The sequence below is a fragment of the Mustelus asterias genome, chromosome 23 (assembly GCF_964213995.1).
Source record: "Mustelus asterias chromosome 23, sMusAst1.hap1.1, whole genome shotgun sequence".
Taxonomy (NCBI): domain Eukaryota; kingdom Metazoa; phylum Chordata; class Chondrichthyes; order Carcharhiniformes; family Triakidae; genus Mustelus; species Mustelus asterias.
In genome coordinates, this window is record NC_135823.1 from 26417079 (window position 1) to 26433950 (window position 16872).

The 16872-nt window shown below is 42.0% G+C and overlaps 1 protein-coding gene across 1 annotated transcript in view; it reads right to left on the bottom strand.

The window, feature by feature from the left end:
- Positions 1-16872, bottom strand: part of sdk1a (sidekick cell adhesion molecule 1a) — an 839938-nt gene that overhangs the window by 240316 nt on the left and 582750 nt on the right. Inside the window, exon 12 of the mRNA XM_078240149.1 lies at positions 2117-2219. Coding sequence (XP_078096275.1) covers positions 2117-2219 — 103 coding nt within the window. The remainder of the gene's footprint in view (positions 1-2116; positions 2220-16872) is intronic.

Consider the following 16872-nt stretch of genomic DNA (forward strand, 5'->3'; position numbering starts at 1 on the left):
GATGTTTCAACAGACGTAAATTATTGCAAAAATGTGCTCAAATAAGCATATGAACATAGAGTCAGAACTGTGCTTTGTAACACAGTAAGAGTTTTAACAACACCAGGTTAAAGTCCAACAGGTTTATTTGGTAGCAAATGCCATTAGCTTTCGGAGCGCTGCTCCTTCGTCAGATGGAGTGGAAATCTGCTCTCAAACAGGGCACAGAGACACAAAATCAAGTTACAGAATACTGATTAGAATGCGAATCTCTACAGCCAACCAGGTCTTAAAGATACAGATAATGTGAGTGGAGGGAGCATTAAGCACAGGTTAAAGAGATGTGTATGGTCTCCAGACAGGACAGCCAGTGAGATTCTGCAAGTCCAGGAGACAAGCTGTGGGGGTTATTGATAGTGTGACATAAACCCAATATCCTGGTTTAGGCCGTCCTCATGTGAAAGCTAATGGCATTTGCTACCAAATAAACCTGTTGAACTTTAACCTGGGGTTGTTAAAACTCTTACTGTGTTTACCCCAGTCCAACGCCGGCATCTCCGCATCATGACTTTGTAACATAAGCATACTATAACAAGTAATCAAGAATCAAGTACAAGATACTGATTCTACTGCTTGTGTGAGAAGTGTCAGAGACAGATTAGCAGCCAGGACTATTTCTTCCTATTTTACATAGATGTTGAATAGGTTCAAATTGATGGCAAGTTTACCACTGTATCTGATACAACTGAAATTGGGAATAAAACTGCATGCACATAAGTTAAAGATATCTGCATTCAGCATTTGCTGTGTTACCAGCTTGAGATAAACCTACTGGTATTCATTGGCAGTTGTAGAATTCAGAATTGAGCAACAATTTGCATTCTCATAGCAGTATTCATGTAGAAAAATATTCTGAGGTGCATCACAGAGGCATAATAAAAAAACTGGTACTGAGCCAAAGAAGGGATAATAGGAAAAGCATGTGATTCATGCTGAAAAATAATGTGAGCTATGTGTTTTCTTCAGTTAGCTACAAAATGCTGTGCATGTAAAGAACGTCAAGGGACTTACTGACAATGAGTAGCCATGAAACAGGAATATGTTTGATTTTGTTGCTGTGCAGCATTTCAGTTGGTTTTTGTTATGAAGATGTGCTGTATACAACAGTAATTTTATACAACGCATCTGGACAAATATTACTTTTTAATGTCATCTGCTGAACATACGTAGAACTTTTGAAAAGAACACTTGCTAAACAAAGGACACTGGCCCACAGCAGCGACTATGTCGCATTTGTGAAAGACACAATATTATTTACAGAGTCCACGGAGCACTCAGAGACAGCAGCGAAGATAAACTCAGATTGATACCAGGAGAGGTCAATTAACTCAGCATTTTGGGGGAAGTATACTAGAATTGAACCAACAGTGAGAGAGGCATCAGACTGACAATCCCCCACACTTTCTTTGAAACCTCGCTCACCAAAGCTGAGTTGTTTGTGATTTAACCCACCAAAAGATCTCACTGCTGTAAATCAAGAGTTCTTAAAGGAGGATTCCAGCACCACAAGAAAAGAGGATCAACCAGCCCCAACTGCAGAATGACTGCTTTAGTGAGAAACACAAGTACCAGCAGCTACTGTGGAAAGTGACCCTTCAGCTGTAAAGAGGCATTCGGACAATCCGTGAATATTTTTTTCTTGATATTACTTTTTAATTAGTCAAATTTTAATATCTGATTGTCTGGATAATTGTATTTATTTGTATGCTGAGAGAGATAAGGGAAATGGGGGGGGTGGTGTGTGTGTGTTGGTTTTGCACAAGTGGGTAATTGGACATATTCAAATCTTTAAAACCTTTTGTTAATTATATCCGCATCTTTACCTGAGTGAGTTTTAACAATAAAACGAACTCTTTACTTGTTAACTTGATTGAAGAACTTGGCTGGCTTATACTTAGTTAGGTATATATTGAATCAGCAATATCATCTTTTTAAATTCAAACTCTGTTATAACCAACCCATGAGTGGAACGGAGAGAGGAGTCAGATCATCCCACCAAACCTGGTCATAACTTTATACAAAGCCAACTATTTGGAATGGTTATTTTAATTACTAATTTTGTACCAGACTGACTCACCGGATTGTGACCCTGGGGTCATGAGATGCTCCACATATTAGTACGGCTGTTGTTCCTTTGATTACACTGCGGTCCTTGGGTGGGTCAGAGATGACAGTACGAGCTAGGAGAAACGTAGGAAAGTTAGCATCTTGAAATTATTGATGCTGCTCCATATTTCACCAAACTTTGCTATTTATATTAATTCACTACGACATAGAGGACACCTCCTGATTTCTGATTTGACTGTAAGGAATATCCCAATACTCCTTTTAGATTCTTAAATTGCATTGACTCAAATGACATGCTGAGGGAAAAAAAACAATTTCCTCTGACTAACATATAGGTAACTGGAGGATTACACATTATTTGTGGCTTCAAATGGTTTTAAAATCTTAGTTACAAAACACCTATGATGTATTCACATGTTAATCTGATGCAGGCTTGTCCAACCCGCAGCCTACAAAACCCCACTCTCGTGTCCTGTGGAACAAGTTTCAAAATGCCAGTAAGATGGGTAAGTAGAGTGGAAGATCTCTGTTAATCACAGGCTGTTCCTCTCCCGTGTTTGCTGTTGATGGGCTCACTGCTGAGAATATCAAGTGTGATAGGGAAACACTCTGATTGGAGGATCGGCGAACCCTTGCAGCAGTGAGTTTTTGGGTTGGGGAGCGAGATGCTGTGGAGCCTGGGAAGGCGGAGGGGGAAAAGACCCTGTGGGGCCCAGCTGGGGGAGGAGGTGTGGGTAAGGAAGGAGGCTGGCTGTGGGACCTGCGAGCTAACAGGGTGACTGCATTGCCTGGGATGGTACAAGCGGACTACGGGGCCAGCTCAGATACTTCAGTGGCCTTCGGGTCAGCAGCTCAAGTGACAGTGTACTGTGCGATGGGCATGATCCTTCTCCACACCTGAGCTATGACAGTAACACTACATTCTGCATCCTCTCCTTTCCTTCTCCCCTTTGTACTCGATGAAAGGTATGCTTTGTCTGTATAGCGTGCAAGAAACAATACTTTTTACTGTATGTCAATACATGTGACAAGAATAAATCAAATCCTCCATTGAGAGAATGACCACTCTTACGGAGAGGCAACACCAGGAACAGAATCTGGGGTTGAGGCTCCTGGGATCATGCTCAGACCTGCCCATACCCTGGCAGTGACCTCTGAAGGACATTGCTAGTGTGACAGCTGGATGAGACACCTAGTTTCTCAGCTAGGTACCAGTCCATCAAAGGTGAGCAGGGAGGCCCAGACATGTCTCACGTTGACGGACGAGCTGCCTGTTGCCTTTGTGGCCCTTCTCACGGTGCTCCAGACAAAGGCGGCAGCTCCTCCACTGGCCCTCTGCCAGTGACTGCATCATTCTCTGAGGCTGCAACGAATGAGGAGTTCCCAGCCATGTTGCTGGGGGCACCCTCCCAAGTGGTGCCTCTCAGGCACTGTTGTCCAGAGGACGACTGTCAGGGTCATCAGAGCTAACACAGCAGCAGAATCAGCAACCTACCTCCAATGTCACTGCCAGCAAGAGGAAGGGACCCAGGTAGCACGTGCAAGTATAAGTTTCAGAACCATAAGCAGAGGGTGGGGTTTTTCACAAGTGACGTTTGCTCATTTCATCACTGCAATATATTGCTCTTGTGTAGCTGTGGAAACCAGGTTATGTTTTGTTCCTTGCTTGCATCTCTGTGATAAATATTGATCAGGATTTTGCTACAATGCCCTGAATGTCCTTCATGTTTTCCATAGTTGCAGGCCTCATCAGTGCCTCATGACAACAGCAAGGGACATAAACTTTATTACAGATGTTTTGAGGTGACACGGAGGTCATGGCATTGTATTATCATAATGTGTACGAAGGAGGCAGTGCCCTTGCACTCAGATGGAAGGCAAGCCTTGGCAGCCTAGCTGAAGGAGTGTTGAATCAAGGTGTCCCAGCTCCTTGAATTTTCCTCATGTCTCGCTCCTCATCCTCACCCTGTGCCTGCCTGGGCTCCTCATCAGATCCATCTGCAGAGTCTTCCCCTGTGGGTATTCCAGTGCTCACCTGGAATAGTCCAGGCAGCGGAACCTCAGCTTCAGTAATCCTACTGTCCTCTTAACCATAGCCTTTGTGGAGGCATGACATTGATTATACCTCTCTTCTGCCTCTGTCCTGGGGTGCCGGAGTGGCATCATAAGCCACCTTTTCAACAGATAGCCTTTGTCAGCCAGCAATCAACTATCCAGCTGAACTGGAGACACAAACAGCCCTGGCAGCCTGGAGTGTCACAAAATGTATGCATCATGGGAGCTGCCTGGATACCTTGCACAAACTTGACGAATCCAGGTTTTGAAGTCGCATACTATCTGCAAATTCATGGACTGGTAACCCTTCCTGTGGGAAGGGGAGGCGCAGACACAGAGGGTACAGGGTCAGCGGGGAAAGCAAGGCAGACAGCACCACAGTAGATGCCATTGTCCTGCTGCCAGAGTGTAACCTGCTGGAGCTTTGATGGCCACAAATGCAGTCTATGGCAGCTTGGATTTGGGGGAAATCCATCAATAGCTGCAAATCATCTGGCTCATTCACTTGGCTGGCTTGGCCCTTGCGGTAATGAATGAAATGTGTGAACACGTCTCAACAGAGAATCAGTTAAGAGCTTGATACAGCTATGGACAGCTGATTGGCACATTCCACACAGATCCCCCACTGACCTCTGGAATGATCTGGATGCATAAGAATTGAGGGCAATTATGACCTTCAGGCATTGAGTGCCCACCCACACAGCTGGAGGCAATCTCCAGCCCTGTCATGTGACACAATGATGTCATGATGTCCCTCGAGAGGCTGTCCTTCTGCGGCACTAGATCTTGGACATATTGGACATATTGACGTAACTAGATTGCTACCTGTACACTCTGGCAGCAGGACAATGGCATCTACTGTGGTGCTGTCTGCCTTGCTTTTCCCGCTGACCCTGTACCCTCTGTGTCTGCGCCTCCCCTTCCCATGGGTCTCTTCCTGTGATGCTGCTTGTGAACACTTGGCTTCCTCCCCCCTTTGGTCCCTCTCTTCCTCAGAGGAGGAGGTGCCACCCCTGCAGAGTACACAATCCCCATCTGTTGAAATTCAGATAGCGGTGCCCTATACACTGCAGGCTGCACCAGGGAGAAATGCTCCATCGGAGGTGACCAAAAATAAAGTCCTCAGAACAATGCTAACAAAGCAAATACTTCAGGAAGAAGAGGCCTGAAACGTCAAGACTAAAACAGCAACAAACTCTCACCTACACTTTCTAACAACTCACAAAGCCGATGCTCCAACCCTCTTTTATCTGCCTGGTCGCCTGCTTATGTGCTGACCTAAAAATCGCATGGGCACTGTAAAATTACAGTCTATTGCCCTTTTAATTGTCCAAAGGAACACAGAAAATTTTGGCCTATGTTTCTGTCTATCTTCCCACGAAACCTCCAAGATTCAGCGTCTTCGATCATCTTCTCTCCCCATTTCTATTTGCCCTTAGAAATAGCTATTAGAGAACAATGCTGATTAATTTCTCTATCAATAATGCTTTTACATTTATGTAACTTCTTTCAGCTCATCATTCTTATGGTGCACATCTGATTTCTAAGAACTTGGTAAAACAATAAAGGGGCCAAGGGAAAAGCCATGACTTTTTCCAAAACATGTTATTCTGTGTACATTGTAGTGCTACTGATAGAATCATTGAATCCTACAGTGCAGAAGGAGGCCATTCGGCCCGACCACAATCCCACCCAGGCCCTATCCCCATAACCCCATGTATTTACCCTAGCTAGTCCCCCTGACACTAAGGAGCAATTTAGTATGGTCAATCCACCTAACCCACACATTTTTGGACTGTGGGAGGAAACCGGAGCACCCAGAGGAAGCCCACGCAGACATTGACAGAATGTGAAAACTCTACAAAGACAGTGACCCAAGCCGGGAATCGAACCCAGGTCTCTGGTGCTGTGATGCAGCAGTGCTAACCACTGTGCCACCCCAAACTGTTTAGCATCAGTCCACATAACAGATGGTACAACTGTGGAAAGAATTCCCTGTTTTTATACTCCATCCTCCTTGCATTAATTTACCTTCCTCATTTTCTGCTGAATCTGCATGCTAACATTTTGTGATTCATATACATAGCAATTATAAAGTTCAAAAAAATGAAGCATCAGTCTACTTTAAGTTATTTAAATAATGAATATATTCTATTCCATTCAGCCCCTTGAGCTTGCTATACGCTATTCAATAAGATTATAGCTGATCTGATCGGGGCATTGACTCCATTTTCTTGCCAGTCCCCCGTAACCTTTGACTTTTAACTCTTGGAAGATAAAAAATCTATCTAATCTTAGCCTTGAATATATTCAAAGATCTAGCTTCCATTGCTCTCATTAAAATTCAAAAGGTAAAATCCTTCAGAGATTAAATTTTTCCTCATCACTATCTTACATGGAGCACCCCTTATTCCCAAACTGTGCCCCTGTTTTTAGATTCTTCCACAAGGGGAAACATCGTTGAAATATTTACCCTGCAATCCCCCTCAGAATATTGTTTCAATGAGATGACGTCTCATTCTATTAAACTCCAGTGAGTACAGACTCAGCCTGCTCAATCTTTCCTTCGAAAACCAGCCCTTCATCCCAGGAATCAAACTAGTGAACCTTCTCTGAACTGCCTCCAATGCAAACATATCTATCCTTAAACAAGGAGACCAAAATTGTATTGAGGACCATAGGTATGGTCTCACCAGCATTCCGTACAACTGTGGAAAGAATTCCCTGTTTTTATACTCCATCCTCCTTGCATTAATTTACCTTCCTCATTTTCTGCTGAATCTGCATGCTAACATTTTGTGATTCATATACTGTAACACCCAGGTTCCTCTGTATCACAACATTCTGCACTCTTTCTGATAAAATATTTTACTTTTCCATTAAATTCCACATAAGGAGCTGGTTAGCTCAATTGGCTACATGGCTGGCACATGGTTCAGAATAATGCCAACAAGTGATTCAATTGAATTGGTTAATTGAATCAATGGTTCAATTCTCATTCTGACTAAAGTGAACTTGGGATATGCGTTGCTCCCAAGAGTGGAAGGTGCCATTACTGAGAATGAAGTAAAAGCAGACAATGAGCAAGGACCTGTGTTTGGAAGAGCATAGTATACAATACTCCGTCTGCCAAACTCTTCCTACTTAGTTAACCTATCTATACCTCTTTACATTCTTTTTGTGTCCTCCTCACAAATTGCTTTCCTACCTATCCTTGTATAGTCAACAAATTTGCCTACAATACACTCTGTCCCTTCATCTAAGTCAGTAATATAGATTGTAAACACTAAGCATTGATCACTGTGGCAACCAATAATTACAATTTGCAAATCTGAGAATGACCCTTGTATACAAACTCTCTGTTTCCTGTTAGCCAATCCTATTACCCAAGCAGATGGGGCTGAATAAAACAAGGGGTGCGGTTGCATGGATAGCAGGCTCCCACCACCCCACACACACCCATGGGAAACCACATTGGTGTTGCTCTATGCCAACCTGCTGGGCAGCCAAAAAGCACTGCAAGATGGATTCAAGAGGGTCATGTGGGACTTTCGTCCCTTGTTGGGGAAGAAGTCCTGACAGCATCAGGAAGGCACTAGTGGAGCTACTGAAACTACAGGAGATGATGATGGTCATGGTACATGAGTCCCTGTAGCAGCAAAATCTAGGGTCTTGGTCCGGGAGGGTTTAGGGGAGTGAGAGGTGAGTGAGGGAAAGGAATGGGTAGGAGTGGATCGACCTAAGGTGAGGGGGGCTGCCCCACAATCGACAAGGGGCAGCCCCGAAAAGCAACCCCTCCTTCCTTCAGACCCTTGAAGCATTTGATTTCTTTTTAAAATCGAGCTCCCCGCTCCTGTCCGGCTGCCCACGCCAAATGTTTTATGGTGTAGATAGCATATTATCTGGGACAATTGGTTTAATAACAAGTCTAATTGACCCTTCATTTAAATATGGTGGACAGGCTACTGATTTTGGTGCCCTGCCCCACATTACTTGTCACCCAAGCAAAACACCCACTGGGGGTATGTAAAATTCAGCCCATGAACTCAAACCTTTATGTAACGTTCTTCAATGCATTTTGGAAATCCAAATACACATTTGCCGATTCCCCACCAACCTAACCTGTTTGCCACATCCTCAAAGAATTTAAATAAATTTGTCAAACATGATTGTATGTTCATAAAGCCATGTTTACCCGGTTTGACTGTATTCTGATTTTCTAAATGCTGTGATACTTTCTTAATAATGGATTCCAGCATTTTCACAATAACAGATGGTAAGCTAACTAACTGGCCTACAGTTTTCTGCCCCACTCCTTTTCTGAATAGGGGTGTTACATTTGTTGTTTCCAATTTCGCTACAACCTTTTCAGAAAGTATGGAATTTTGGGAATATTGCATCCAATGGCATCTACTACTTTTAACCCTATAGGATGAAAGCCATCAGGTCCAGGTGACTTGTCAGCCTTTAGTCCCATTAGTTTTCCTCATACTTTTTCCTCAAGTGAAACTATTTGTTTTAGCTTTCTCCCTTTTTCCCCTTGAATTTTGACTATTCTTGGAATGCATTTGGTATCTTCGACCTTAAAGACAGATGCAAAATATTTGTTTAATGTTTCTGCCATTTCCTTGTTTCCAGTTATTAATTCTCCAGTTTTTTCCTCTATGGAACGAATATTTACTGAAGATATTCTCTTTCTTTTTATATATTTGAAGAAATGTTTCATGTCTATTTCATATGTCGAGTGAGTTTACTCTCATGTTCTCTTTTCTTCTTTTAGTCATCCTTTACTGGTTTCTAAAATTTTCCCAATCTTATCTACCATTAATGGATGACACGATGGCACAGTGGTGAGCACTGCTGCCTCTCAGCACCACGGACCCGGGTTCAATTCCGGCATTGGGTGACTCTCTGTGTGGAGTTTGCATATTCTCCCCGTGTTTGTGTGGGTTTCCTCCGAGTGCTCTGGTTTCCTCCCACAGTCCAAAGATGTGCGGGTTAGGCAGATTGGCCAAGCTAAATTGCTCCTTAGTGAAAGGGGATTATGGGGATAAGGTCTGGGTGAGATTGTTGTGTGGTGCAGGCTTGATTGGCCAAATGGTTTCCTTCTGCACTGTAGGGATTCTAATCTTTACAGTATATTCACCATCTTTTAATTTGATACAATCATTACCTTCCTTAGTTAGTCACAGATGATTTATCCTTCCTGTAAAGTCCCTCTCTCTCAATGGGATACGTTCTTGTTGGGAGTTATGAAATATCTCCTGAAATGTTAGCTTTTAAACCATTTTTCAAGTCTATGTCATCCAGCTATGCCTTCATACTTCTGTAACTGACTTTATGTTAGTTTAAGACACTAGTTTCACACCCAATTTTCTCATACTCAAAACTTAATGTAAAATTCTGTCATATTGTAATCACTCTTCCTGGAGCATCCCTTACTATGAGGTCATTAATTAATCTTGTCTCATTGCACATTACCAAGTCTAAAGTTACCTGTTGGTTCCATAATGCATCATTCTAAGAAACTGTACCAAATATAAACAAAGAACAAAGAAAATTAACAGCACAGGAACAGGCCCTTCGGCCCTCCAAGCCTGCACCAACCATGCTGCCCGACTTAACTACAACGCCATACCCTTCCGGGGACCATATCCCTCTATTCCCATCTTATTCATGTATTTGTCAAGACACCCCTTAAAAGTCACTACTGAATCCGCTTCCACTACCTCCCCTGGCAACAGGTTCCACTACTCTCTGTGTAAGAAATCTGCCTCATATATCTCCTTTAAACCTTGCCCCTCGCACCTTAAACCTGTGCCCCCTAGTAATTGACTCTTCCACCCTGGGAAAAAGCTTCTGACTATCCACTCTGTCCATGCCTCTCATAATCTTGTAGACTTCTATCAGGTCGCCATTCAACCTCCATCATTCCAGTAAGAACAAACCAAGTTTTGCCAACCTCTCCTCATAGCTAATGCCCTCCATTCCAGGCAACATCCTGGTCAATCTTTTCTGTACCCTCTCCAAAGCCTCCACATCCTTCTGGTAGTGTGGCAACCAGAATTGAACACTATATTCCAAGTGCGGCTTTACTAAGGTTCTATAAAGCTGCAACATGACTTGCCAATTCTTAAACTCAATGCCCCGGCCAATGAAGGCAAGCATGCCGTATGCCATGTTGACCATCTTCTCCACCTGCATTGCCACTTTCAGTGACCTGTGTACCTGTACACCCAGATCCCTTTGCCTATCAATACTCTTAAGGGTTCTGCCATTTACTGTATATTTCCTTTCTGTATTAAACCTTTCAAAATGCATTACCTCACATTTTTCCAGATTAAACTCCATCTGCCATCTCTCCGCCCAAGTCTCTAACCAATCTATATCCTGCTGTATCCTCTGATGGTCCTCATCACTATCCGCAAATCCACCAACCTTTGTGTCGTCCGCAAACTTACTAATCAAATCAGTTACATTTTCCTCCAAATCATTTATATATATTACAAATAGCAAAGTCCCAGCACTGATCCCTGAGGAACGCCACTTGTCACAGCCCTAAACTATGAACTCAGGCTACCTTTGCCAATTTGATTTCTCCAATCTATATGATGATTAAAATTACCTATAATTATTGCAGTACTTTCTAACAAGGCCCATTCTTTCTTGATTTACATTATGCCCAAGTGCACTCTCTGTACGGGGCCTAACATCCTCTCTTTCCTTTTCCTAGCTATTTTTTATCTCTACCCAAACTGATTTTACAATCAGATCTTCTGAGCCAAGATCATCTTTCAATATTGTGCTGATTTCATTCTTTATTAACAGAGCTATGCCACTTCCTTTACTCTGCCTCTCTCCTTTTAATTGTCAAATACCTTTGAATATTCAGTTGCCAGCCTTCATCATCTTGTAACTACATCTTTGTAATAGCCATCATATTATAACTATTATTTCTATTGCGCCATCAATTCGTCTATCTTATCAATGTTGTGTGTATTCAGATAGATTTCAATCTGCCTTTTTACTGTTTTTCCCTACTCCAACCTGGTGCATTCTTATGTTGGTAAGCTCTGCCCTTTCCGTCACAACGATACTCTACATTGATAGACTGCACAATTGACTCATCCTTTAACTTTCTAAATTTCACCTCACCTGAAACTTCCTCTCCAACCAATTTGGTTAAATCCCTCTCATTAACTCTCGTTATTTAATTTTGCCAAGACACTGATCCTGATGTTTTTGAGTGAACAATCTCTCCCCAGTGGTGGTGCCAATGTCTCGTAAATTAAAATCTATTTCTCCCACACAAATCTTAAAGCCACACATTCAATTCTGAGATTTCGTGGCTGTCAAACGTAAAACTTGTGCATGTAAAAGCTAACTGAAACTGTTTAGTGGCACACATTTACTTGTTTGAACATAACTCGGGGTTAACTAGCTGGAGCCATTTTTACAGGTGGCAACAATTTACTCAATTGCATTTCTCAACTCCATGCTGATATTGTGTAAGATATTACTCAAACAAGCACATAGCCAAATTAATTTTTTTTCCATGAAAAGTGGTTATTTCCATTGTTTTTATCACAAGAAATCCAACATCCTGTAAGAATTAAGCTGAATGGCCTTTTTCCATTCCTATGTTACTGTAAGCAATCTTTTGAAAAATAAGTCACCGAGTTACTAAAAATGGTACACTATGCACTCCATATGTGCAATAATTGGGTACCGCCATCTCACTTAAACTGGCATTCTGTTCACCTCCATATCATCAAAAGCTCAGAATGGATATCATCTATTTAAAATGACAGTCTGGATCATTTAACAAACATTCCTCTTTCGCTTTAATTGACAATTAATTATTTGGAAATGTAAATTATTCTGGTGATCACAAATAAAATTAAATTTATGATGCAGACAGGTCAATGTTAAACGAATAGAAAGGGGTTGGATTTGCTATTTCCTGCAACTGTTGATGTTTAATCGGTCACTCAGGTGAATGCAGAAGATCCCATGGCTCTATTTTAAAGAAGAGCAGGGAGTTATTGCCGATGTCTTGGCGGCACAGTAGCACAGTGGTTAACACTGCTGCTTCACAGCACCAGGGACCCAGATTCGATTCCAGCTTGGGTCACTATCTGTGTGGAGTTTGCATGTTCTCCCCATGTCTGTGTGGGTTTCCTCCGGGTGCTCCGGTTTCCTCCCACATTCTGAAAGACGTGCTGGTCAGGTGCATTGACCCAAACAGTGCCAGAGTGTGGCGACCAGGGGAATTTCACAGTAACTTCATTGCAGTGTTAATGTAAGCCTTACTTGTGACTAATATATAAACTTTACTTTTAAACTTCAATTTTTATCTCTCAAATAACATTATGAAAACAGATTACCTTGTCATGATCATATTACTGTTTCTGAGAGTTTGCTATGGGCAAATTGGCTGCTAATTTCATATATTACAAGAGTTATTACACTTCAAAAGTATTTTATTGGATGTACTTTTGGAAAACCATGTAAATGTAAATCTTGCTCTCCTTTGGTTGATACTAAAATGAGTGCTGAGTGCAGCAGGATTCATGAACTTCCCAGCATTCCTTTTGGATTCTAATCGAGAAGCAGAATACTGCGGATGCTGGAAATCTGAAATAGTAAAAGCTGAAACACTCAGTAAGGGTAGCAGCGTCCACAGAGAGAGAACAGAGCCAATATCTCGGAATTCTCTCTCCACAGATGCTGCCTGACCTGCTGCATGTTTTACAGCATTTTCTGCTTTTATTCCCTTTTAGATTGTTTCACCATATAATATAATTGTACCAATATAATCTAAGCTGTATTACATTTCATTTATTTTAAGGCAATCTTCTCCGCTTTTCTTTCATTTTATGTCTCCCATGTGTTTCACATGAATAAATTCCCAAAGAATGCTCCCTCTTGAAATATTGGCTTCATTCTTTTCAGATGGTGACTGGATTCAGGATTTTGTTTTAATCTCATAACGCTGCTCGAAATCTGAGGCTGGTAGCAGCTGTGTCAGGGTGGGCCATCTTGAAAAGCGTTTCCGTCCCTATAAAGCGATAACTGGCCTTCCAATGGAAGCAAGTTTGGGATCGAATGTACAGCCTTGCTCCAGTTTCATTTTATATTAAACACAAAGCCCGAGTGAAAAAATATCTTAAAACTATTATTGAAAATAATAAAACTTGACATACAGTGACCCTAAAAGAGTTGTGATTGAAAAATTAAACTGAATGACAAATGGGTGGGGGAGTGGGACTAAATGAGCTGCTGCAGAGAGTGCCTAACCATTCTATGGTTCTATGAATGTGTTATGAGGCTTTGTCCACCATCTGGTGTGGATGCTCAGATGTCCAAGGTTTGTTTTGTCAATTAATTTTTCCCTGTGCGATTTTCATTCATTTTTGACTTAATTTCTCTTTTTTTAATGATGGCAGCGGAGTCTGTTTCTTTTCCCTCTAGTTCCACCTGTTTGCTTCCTATTTGACCTGATGCCATGACCATATGCCCTCTTTCAACAGATGGTATGCAAGAGAATCAATTTTCTTTTGCATATGTGTAAAATTCTCATTGTACAGCCCTTTGATTTGTTTGATGTGCCTTTGTTTTTTTATTCAAATACTTTGATGTTTAATAAGTATCCCGGAATACGTTTGCATGGTTTTGTTTCTTTTGTGCAAAGCAAAATTCTGTGTTGATTGTCTGAAACAAATGATAAGTTGAAAGACAATACTTTTTACATTTTTCATATATCATCAAGTTGTTGCATTTTGCGCATCAAGCAAAATTAAAACGAGCCTCCACTTTTTCACAAGTGATGTTATAGAGTCTCATTCCAGCAACAATGAGCAAAATATATTAACCCAAAGCACCAGCACAGTATTGTTTCCACAATGCTTTGCTAATCTTAGAGCGTTACAATGGTTATATTGAATGGCACAATGATGCACAGTAGGAGCTTTTAAGTGATATCTAATGGGAACAATGGGCGTCCCCTCCGCCGGCTGAAGAGCCAGCATGAGCCCCGCATCATCGTTTTTGGGAAGGCCTACCCAATTAAGTACCAATCAGACACTTAATTGTGCAGCAGCGAACCTTTACTGGGATCAAAGATCCTGGGGGCAGACATTCTACCTGCCGAGAGCTGACAGGGAATTTTTTTGTAGCTTTTGGTGCTTTATTCCCAATCAAAATCCAATTCAAAACAGATCCAAGATGATAAGGCAGACCATTCCTCCCATCTTGGGCTTCGAGGCTGGTAGCACATTGCTTAGTAGCACCATGAGGGAAATGGTGGCTGCTGCCAGTATGGCTCCTGAGACTTGGGATTGCCCATGGAATCAGGCACAAATGAGTGATGGTGGAAGTCATAGGAGAGGGAGGTTAGCAGCAAGGACCTTAAGGTGCCTCCAATCCCAATGCCAGCTTCCTCTATCAAGCAAACTGCTAGGTGAATGCTAGCATCATTGGGATGAGACCCTTAAGTCAGTATTAACAAGGATCTCAATCAACGGCGCATCAGAAAAGCTGTCCACAGTTCTCCCTGCTATGGCCTTAATGGGGCGGCTGACAGGAAGGTGGTGGGGTTTTACCTCCCACTTGATTTAATGCCCCTGCCACCACTCATGGGGGAGGGAATTAAATCCTGCCTTCTAATATTTCACAAGCTTTAAATTATTATAACACAGGTTGTAAATTATTACATTATAAAGATATACTATCCGTTGAAGTTAAGTCAAAGGTGATTTTAATTATATCTTTCAATTCTAGCAAACTAGGCCTTTTTATATTAAATATATAAATATTTAAACTGTATAAATATCAAAATGCACTGGAATAGATGGAGCATTATTTGCAGTTTTTTTGGACAGCACTCAGTACCCTCACACTTCCTCTTTAACATGTATAACATCTTTTTTTAGCCATCTTGTTCCCAAACACCTGCCCGTGACTCAGCCTGAGTTTTCCCTGTTCGCAGCCAGCAGAATGCATGTGAGATGCTTGCCATTGCCAAGACAGTCTAATTAACTGATTATTATTTACAGCTTATGGGGAAGAAACATTCTCTCTCATTAGCATCTTAACTATCTGTTGTCAATTCTTTTTTTTAAAACTTATGCAAATACACGAGTACACTAAGCTTTACAAACGTCACACTTAAGGGCATAATCTTATGGTTTCAACAAGGCTCATTTGCATTTTTCATATCTTCAGAAGTTTTCAACAACAATTTTATAATGGGTATAATGTCATACCACACTCCTGATGATACTAGCCACTATTACACATATGCTGCTGGCAGGCAGCTTAATGCCAGCAGCAGCTTAAGGGCTATAGCTGCTTGATTAGGCCATTAACAATGACAGGTTCATAGCTACGTGGAACAATATTTTGCAATTGGACTACCAATAGTTGGAAATACAGGTTGGTTTCATAGTTGTGTAAATATGTTGATGCAAAACCCAATATATATTCTTGTTGTACTGTAGTCGCATTGAACTCATTATTGCGCTACAGCTAAACTTCTTTGCTTTCTTCCTTGTAATGCATATTGCCTTCATAAAGTTTACTTCTGCCAGATGTCAGAAGTTGCAGCGAGACATTGATAGGATGCAAGACTGGGCGGAGAAGTGGCAGATGGAGTTCAACCCAGATAAGTGTGAGGTGGTTCATTTTGGCAGGTCAAATAGGATGGCAGAATATAATATTAATGGTAGGGCTCTTGGCAGAGTGGAAGATCAGAAGGATCTTGGGGTCTGTGTTCATAGGACGCTCAAAGCAGCTGTGCAGGTTGAGGCTGTGGTGAAGAAGGCGTATGGTGTACTGGCCTTCATCAATCGAGGAATTGAGTTTAGCAGTCGTGAGATAACGTTACAGCTATATAACACCCTGGTCAGACCACACTTGGAGTACTGTGCTCAGTTCTGGTCGCATCATTACAGGAAGGATGTGGAAGCCATAGAAAGGGCGCAGAGGAGATTTGCAAGGATGTTGCCTGGGTTGGGGAGCATGCCTTATGAGGATAGGTTGAGTGAGCTCAGCCTTTTCTCCTTGGAGAGACGAAGGACGAGGAGTGACCTGATAGAGATGTTGAGAGGTATTGATCGAGTGGATAATCAGAGGCTTTTTCCTAGGGCTGAAACGGTTGCCACAAGAGGACACAGGTTTAAGGTGCTGGGGAGTAGGTACAGAGGAGATGTCAGGGGTAAGTTTTTCACTCAGAGGGTGGTGGGTGCATGGAATGGGCTGCCAGCAATGGTGGTGGAGACGGATTCGATAGGGTCTTTTAAGAGACTTTTAGATAAGTACATGGAACTTAGGAAGATAGAGGGTATAGGTAAGCCTAGTAATCACTAAGGTAGGGACATGTTCGGCACAACTTTGTGGGCTGAAGGGCCTGTATTGTGCTGTAGTTTTTCTATGTTTCTATACATTTTCCTAATTGACCCAACTGCTATTCCTTAGACCAATACAGCTTGAACACAAGAAGATGCCTTTATCACTTGCAACTCCTTCATCCTTAAAAACTGCCATCTCCCTTCTTTTAAAAGTCAACACTCAATCCCTTAGTTCTCTTCAATTACCGTCCCAGTTTTAACTCTTTCCTTCATAAGGGAGTACTGTGCTTTAGCCTGATTTTCATCCTCGAGGCAGTTAAGGGGAGTTGGGAGAATTCCCGCCTTGGCCTACCTACCTCAA